This window comes from Palaemon carinicauda, chromosome 8 (genome assembly GCF_036898095.1).
Source record: "Palaemon carinicauda isolate YSFRI2023 chromosome 8, ASM3689809v2, whole genome shotgun sequence".
Classification (NCBI taxonomy): Eukaryota; Metazoa; Arthropoda; class Malacostraca; order Decapoda; family Palaemonidae; genus Palaemon; species Palaemon carinicauda.
Genome location: NC_090732.1, coordinates 135413143 through 135421468, shown reverse-complemented (window position 1 = coordinate 135421468; position 8326 = coordinate 135413143). Strand labels below are relative to the sequence as shown.

Sequence of the window (8326 nt, the reverse complement as noted above, 5' to 3'; positions counted from 1 at the left end):
TCACCATGTAAAGAAAATTCAAGATTTCTGCTGTTATGAAAAATTACGGTCCTGAATTATGCGATTCCCCATTTATGCGGTCACTATTTTTAAAAAATAAATTTTCTGTATCTGCTAAGCTGTTCAAAGTCTGCCAATTAAACACTACAAAATGTATCAAATCTATTGTGTTTTTAAGTATATTGGTTGCCCTAAATATGGTGCTTGGTAGTAAATGTTACAAAACGATATTTACTTTACATATTAAAAATTTTTCATAATAAATAGCCTAATTAAGGATAAGATTCCATATCAACAATGAAATCAACTTTAACTTTGCGAGTCCAGCTGACAAAATGTAAACAGAACTGTGGTTTCGTCCTCAGCAATCTCTTATCTTTCCATTTGATAATTTTAACCTTTATCAAGTTATCTGAACTTCAAAGTATATTAAATGTTTGATTTATTTACAAGAACAATTTAGTATTATAAAAAATACAGTAGAGTACATAGAAAGTATTAGAAATGGGAAGTAAACACGTTTGAATAGGCAAGTTGCTGGTTGCTATGGCCCTAATGGAATTATTTCTGTTAGTTTCGAAATATGCAATTTTCCATTTATACGGGGTCATTGATCGACCAAATTCTCGCATAATTCGGGACCCTACTGTAGCTTCAATGCAGAAAACTTTAATGCAGTAAAAATTTTAATTCATATAGGAACTTTATTCCTTGAAACTTTTTATTATTGTGTAACATACAGTATACTGTATAGTGACTTGAAAGTATCCATCATGTCTTTTAAACCTTTGTATAGTACATAAGTTCTAATGTTTTGCTCTTTCATTTCAGTTTTCCCAATGCTATACTCTCATATGTTGGCACAGCGTCGTAAAGTTTTGGGAACTGGACACAAGAAGACAGATTAATTTGACTCTTGTGCCTTTGAAGTTACTTTAGTATTGCTATTTCTTAAAGCAGTTTTCCTTGTGGCAGAGTAGAATTTAGTTTGGGCCATTAATGGTATTATTTAAGAATATGTAAATGTTTTTAGTGTATTATATTTTTGTTGTAGTTAATTACCGATATAAACAGCTACAATATTTCTCATAAGTGTAGTAGAAGTTGCATGATTATACTCGACTGATAATGGATACTCTTGGAATACTGTGCAAAGTAAATTATTAAATACAAAGATGCAAGTTTTATTCTTTAACTGGTGATTATTACAAAAAGTACAATACTGTATATGTATATTTTGGTTGTCGGAGGAGGGGACCAGTTAAATTTGTAGTGTTATAACAAATGAAAGAAAGAATAAAAGGAAGCTTTTCCTTTTTTGTTTTATTTCCAACTTGAAGTGCTCTCTGTCATATTATATGATTGATTTTAGTAAAAGTATATATTAAAAGTTAAAGTATAATTAGACCTATTCTATGTACAGTATTAGCATTTACAGAAGTGGAAGGAGAAATTGCGTTACAAGAAAAGTTTAAATGTAAGAAAAGCAGTAAACTACAGTAGATTTTGATAAGAAAACTGCAGGTAAAGTTGAGATAAGGGCAAAGAAAAGATTTTTTATGTTGTTGGTAACTCACTTTAACCAAACCAGCTGTTTATATAGTATTCTAAAATATAAAGGAATGGTAGTAGCAAACAAAATTTATTCTGTTAACATGTCATAGGACCATTACTGTTTGGTTCTTCAGGCTTTCAAACCCATGTACTGTATTTATTATTAGTATGCTTAAGTGAAAGCTTGTATGGCATATGAAATTCAGTAACAAGGTAGTTAAATATTGTCCGGTAAGCTAGGGCCTAGAGAAGGCTTCCTTCTTTTTAATATTTCATTGTTTAAGATTTAAATATTCACTGTATTTTAAAAATTTTACAATTTTTCAAATAAGATTATATAATAGGGAAATATTTTCATTACAAAGCTGTTTTGTCATGCAAGGGTGGATTGCTTATAGTAACTAATTAGAGGACCACTCAGGTACCAGCCAGCCACTGAGTTACTACCGTTAAAGACTTTTCAGACAGTACTACATTGGATTCCGCTCTCTGGTTACAGCTCATTTTGTTTTTGCCTACACATACACTGAAAAGTATGGCCTATTCCACTACATTCTCCTCTGTCTTCATACACCTGACAACACTGATTATCAAACAATTCTTTTTTGCTCAATGGGTTAACAATTGCACTGTAATTGTTAAGTAGCTACTTTCTTCTTGGTAAGGGGAGAAGAGGCTCTTTAGCAATGGGAAGCAGCTCCTCTATAAGAAGGACACACTAAAATCAAACCATTGTTCTCTGGTCAGGAGAACATGAAACACAGGCTATCTGCGAGCCTTGAGAAAGGTCTGGTGAGTGTTCGTGCACCAGTGCATGAAACAAGCTTGTGCATCAGCACATGCAACACGAGGTCATGTCCCCACCTTATACGATCAAATAGTGATCAGCCATGTGCAGTACAGGCTCACGTACCCACCTATTGCGAGTCTTCGACAAACGTTCCTGCTCCCATAAGTGCTCCTGTTATACCTCTTTTAGCACATTCTGCCACAACACCTTGTGCACTATCAGCAAACCACTTGTCTCAGGAGGAGGAAGTGTGTGCACTTGCTTGGGGCCCGAGCCCAATCGGCTGCACCCTCATTTTCTAAAGACTCCGTTTGGATACAGGAATTCATGAAAGCAGTCACGTAGGCCACGACTGCTCCCATGACTACATGATCAACTGTTTAACTTATCGAACCCGTTAAAATTTCTCTGAAAGCGTCAGGGTCTCCAGGGAACCCTAGGGCTCCCTCTGATCTGAGGCGTAGGAGCACAATTACCACTGTTCATGCCCTAGTCTCTTACCCAGTCCCAATTACCATGCGCAGGTCATCTGCACACGTATCCAGGTATCAGAGGTATCTTGCTGATCACTCTAAACCTGCCCCTGTTAAGGTCAGCAAGAGACATAGGAACTCAGGCCAGGTTACACCACCTCCAGGAGACCGCCTCCACCCAAGGACAAGCAGACAATTGAGATCATCGAGAGGGGTCTCGTTTGTAGACAAGAATAGACCGTCGCCTATTAAAGAAACTTCACTCTGCCTACAGTGCTTTGCCACCAGAGCCAGCTGCTGCTTCTGTTGAACCTCCGGCGTATTCACGGCCTGACAGTCCTAGCCTCCTTCACTTATAAGCCCTGAGGGCAGAAGGACTTTAGTTCCCTTCCTAAGAACTGGGCATCTAAGATTGTGAATGATGTAGTTCTAAAAGGGAAAATTCAGGAGGCAGTGGTTGTCTTGTCAGTTTCCTCGGCCCAGGATCCTCCTATACCTTGGCTCCCTGCTAGGGTACACAATAACGACCCTGACCCAAATCAGGCTTAATAGAATGAAGTTTTGGACTTGGATTCTGACGATTCCGAATGCATGCTGGCAGCTCTGGTTAGTTTTAAGGCTCCTGTCAACAAACAAGGGAAATCTGATTTCTCCTTCTTACATGTCTTGTCCTGTATTTGTAGTTAATGGACTGGGGGAACCCACGTATTTCCACCCTTGGACTGGGGGAACCCACGTATTCCCACCCCCAAGGGGAGAGAGACTGTGCTGATATGCCCTAAGATGGTGTCAAGAGTCCATTAAGCAGGTGATCACAGATCTGAGAAGAAAGACTCTCTAAGGCCAAAAATTTGTCCCATTTACTTCCTCTGCCTTTTGTAAGACATAGGGAGTATTACAACATCCTGAATGATGAACCTTCTCCCCTGCCATTATACCTGGCAGTGAGAGCCTTGGCCCAAAGCTTAACAGTGAAGCTTGCAACACAGCCGGTGGTGGTTTCGGCTCCTGATGCTTACCAACATGGAGAGAGTTGCGAAGGCCCCATTGCAAGCCTCTTAATAGATGGACTACTGGTCTGGTACTGTGGGTTATCTGGCCAACAGAGAAGATTTGTCGGATACAAAAAATCATAGTCTTTAAGAACATAAGAGCTTTCTGGAGTAAGAGCAATCGAGTTCTTGGCTCATAATTCAGCGCATCAGTGGGCCAACTGGATCTTGGAGAAAAGATGCCATCATCTCCTAGTTCAAGAGGCAGGTACCAAAGAGGGAAACACTAGGTCTCCACAACTCCTCTGTTGCCTTCTCGTCCCTGTTCAACACAGATGTAGACACTTGCAGATAGAAGGAAAAAGGCAAGTCATTACTTCCTTCTCCATAAAACTTACTTTTCGTCCTTCCTCTTCAGGACCGGTTGTACCGGAAATGTCCCCTGTGTGAAGGCAAGCACACAAGACATCTAAGGAGCCTCCTTGGCAGACCATGGTCAAGAAGGATCCCAATTCCAGGACAAGAAGCCCCAAGGAAGGGGATGGAAAACTGCAAAACGTGGACAGCGCCCTCACTAGAGGGGTATTCCTCCCACAATACCACCAGTGGAAGGAGGTCTGAGGCACAGATAGCATAGATGGGAGTACTCCAGGCCAGAACTATGGGCAGTCAGCATCCTCACAGTGTGTTATATCATCACGTTTATCACTTCTCCCTTCAGGCAAAAGTCCAGACCACATTCGAAAAGGGTGTTCTCCAGGAGGTTGTTGATGGGTCGCAGTCTTCTTCAGTCGATTCTTTCTTGCAGAGAAGGCATCTGGAGGCTGGAGTGGAGTTATAGACCTCCCAGCCTTGAATGAGTTTATGCATCAGACTCCGTTTAATATGGAGACCCCAGCCACAGTCAGACAGGTTGTCAGACCAAAGGACTTCATGATCACAGTGGAATTGAAAGATGCATACTTCTAGATACCAATGCATCTGTCATCAAGGGTGTAACTAAGATTTGTTCTGCAGAAAAAGATATTCTAGATTCAGGTGCTAGGCTTCATTTTTGTGGATTGCACCTCAGGTGTTCACTCTGCTTTCAACCTGGGCCTATGCCAACAGCATTCGTCTTCTCCATTACCTAAATAACTGGTTGATCCTAGCAGACTCAGTAGAGACCCTTCTTTGTCACCAAGACAGGCTTTAAAAATTTTCCTCGACTTAGGGGTTGTGATAAACTTCAAAAAGTCGTCCTTGCAGCCCAAACAAAATCTGGGATGCAGATAAACACCTGGCTAGGAAAGGTATTTCCAATGCACAGCAGAATCAAAAGATTCAAGGAAGTTGCTCATTGCTTTCTAAGTGGCAATGCCTACTATGGCACCTGACATCACTGGAACATCTAGTCCCCAACAGCTGTCTCAATATTTGGTAACTTCCAGTGGCAGTTGAAAACCTTATGGTCTCAGAGCAGGAACCCTTCCAGAATGCTCATTCCAATAGGGTTGGAGCACTGGAAAGACTAGAGTTGGAGGATTGTCAATTCCATCCTTCTCGAAGGGTTAGATCTTCTTTCCCCTCCCTGGACTTAATGCTCTTCACTATTTTATCTATCTATCAAGCCACTTGCCCCAATTTTTGGGGGTAGCCGACATAAAAAAACTTACTTTTCTTCTCTTTGCTCCTCCCAGCCTGACGAGGGATTCAGCCAAGTTTGGTTGGTAGTGCTAGGGTGCCACCGCCCACCCTCCCATGTTATCCACCACAAAATCTTTATAGTTTACATAGATATTTATTTTAATATTCTTGAAATATTTATTTTTTCCTTGTTTCCTTTCCTTACTGGGCTACTTTCCCTGTTGGAGGCCCTGGGCTTATAGCATTCTGCTTTTCCAACTAGAGTTGTAGCTTAGCAATTAATAATAATAATAACAATAATAATAATAATAATAAAATGAAGCTTCACATGCTGAATCCCGTATTACCACTACCTCAGCGGTTACCAAGGCAACAAGAGGAAGCAGCAGGACCTATCGGAACTGTTACAATCGCTCGCCATTCATTTCTATTGCTGGCACTCTCTTTTGCCTTTTTCTCACATCTATCCTCGTATCACCTAGAGCTTTCTTCACTTCATCCATCAGCCCAACCCTTGGCTATCCTCTTGTACTTCTTCCACCAACTCTTGCATTCATCACCTTCTTCAGAAGACGGCCATATTCCACTCTCTCTACGTGGCCAAACCACCTCATTTATTAAACCCGTTCTCGCCCTCACTACTTTGTTTCTAACCCTGTCAAATAGAGATACACTAGTGATACTCCTCGGACACTATCTTGAACGCATTAAATTTCTGTCTCCCCGTCACTTTCATCCCCCACAACTCCGATCCATACAATCATACTTCATAGTGGGTACAATCACTTTCTCATAAAACTTTCTTTACATTAATTCCTAACCCTCTATTCTTTATAATTTCCTTCACAGCCCACAAAACTTTATATGCTTCATTCACTCCCTGACATACATCTTCCACTGCCGTTTGCAGCAACAACAGACCCGAAGTACCTAAACTGGTCTACTTCAAGGAATTCTCCATTCAACATGACATTCAACCTAGCACCACCCCCCTCCTCGTGTATCTCATAAACTTACTTTTGCCAACATTAATGCTCAACTTCCTTCTCTAGCACATTCTCCCAAACTCTGTCACTAATCGATCCAGCTTCTCCTTGGAGTCTGCAACCAATACAGCATCATCCGCAGAAAAATAACTGATTCACCTCCCACTCACGATCACTCATCCAGCTATTTCAATCCTCAACTAAATACTCGAACATTCACGTCTCTTATAGATCCATCACTAAACAAATTGAATAATCATGGCAACGACATCACACATCCATGTCTCAGCCACACTCTCAATGGAAACTACTCGCCCAATTCATTTCCTATCATAACACATGCTTTACTGCCTATGTATAAACTCTTCACTGCCTGTAACAACCTTCCACCAATTCCATAAAACCTCATGATTTAGCGGGATATAAACAAAAACCCTACACCCAGAATCACACCTGCCTCAACAAAACAAACTTTCCCCTTAAAACTATATTTCCTTACAAACTAAAACGCTTAACATAAAAATGAATAAAAAATTGCACTTATCACTAATCATACACTTAAAACAAAACAGACATCAACTATACCATTCAAATAAATCAGCAAAACCCCAAACAGAACTTATAATTAACCCGCACAACACCAAAATATGTATGTGTTTGTGTGTGGACCTCTTTCAACTCTTTGTCCACACAAGGGCCAACAGTCCTTTTATAGCCCAACCACAACTCTGTAGCCACCGGGACATTGACTAATTTCAATACACAATTGTAGTAATTGATTTTTGTCATCATCTTCATCATACGTAATCGTAATACACAAGCCAGATCATCAACTGTTTAGCAATCCAAAAGGGGAGTCTAAATATAATCAATTTCAGGCCAGCAACTATAAATCGGCATTCAAAGAATAACTCTCCAAAGGAGGAATTACGGCCTGCAATAAAAAAGAAAAACGCCTTCGAACACTCCTAGCTAACTAAACTATCGCACTATAATCACAGATAAATAATAAACTTTCTATCACTCATGATCGCGCCTAACAAATATAAATAAAAACATTACTTACGCTGATAAAAAAAAAAAATTACTTCCAAGCCGGCTGTTCGATGAACACAAAAACACAACCGACTCCTGATACAGTCAAATAGAAAATGCTTTCGCCCAAGAGATTCATTACCGCCCTAACCTAGCTAAAAATGTAAACAAACAACCTCAATTCTACCAACAGTCTTTCCCACTACAAACAATCAGTACGCTAACTACCACTTGTTCGGCGGCGCGCACCGCGGACACACACACATGCAAACACACATACATACCCGCACCAAACACATGCACACACTCTCTCTCTCTCTCTCTCTCTCTCTCTTTGGCAAAACTAAAGCAAATAAAATCTCTCTCTATTTGGCAAAACTAAAGCAAATAAAATCTCTCTCTCTCTCTCTCTTTCTCTCTCTCTCTCTCTCTCTCTCTCTCTCTCTCTCTCTCTCTCGCGATTTGGCAAAACAAAAAGTAAATGAAATAAAATTAATCCTTCACAATGACATTCTACACAACTTCCCTATCAACTCTATCATAAGCTTTCTACAGTTCCATAAAACGGATTTTGAGCGAAGCGAAAAATCTATTTTTGGGTGAGATAGCCATGGCGTCCTGATGGAAGGTTCCTTTTTGGTAGCTTCCTTGGGTGTATAACTACTAAATATTCCCAGAGAATTTAACCACAGGTTATCACAGAATTCTAACTTCTGGAGCGAGTATCCTAAAGGTTTCCCTTTAAGACATCGTATATCAACAGGGGACGCATGTATTAACGCGCCACATAGCTATCTACACCCCACACAGAGTTAACACTTCGATGTGTAGAGGCGGAGAATAGCTGGGGAGCCGTTCCACAGCTAATCT

At 40.3% G+C, this 8326-nt stretch overlaps 1 protein-coding gene across 1 annotated transcript in view; it reads left to right on the top strand.

Annotated features, from left to right (window-relative positions):
• LOC137644992 (very-long-chain (3R)-3-hydroxyacyl-CoA dehydratase hpo-8-like) overlaps nucleotides 1-1313 on the top strand; it is a 26619-nt gene extending 25306 nt beyond the window's left edge. The window contains exon 6 of the mRNA XM_068377859.1: nucleotides 832-1313. Coding sequence (XP_068233960.1) covers nucleotides 832-908 — 77 coding nt within the window. The 3' untranslated portion in view covers nucleotides 909-1313. The remainder of the gene's footprint in view (nucleotides 1-831) is intronic.
• Nucleotides 1314-8326: the final 7013 nt, after the last annotated feature.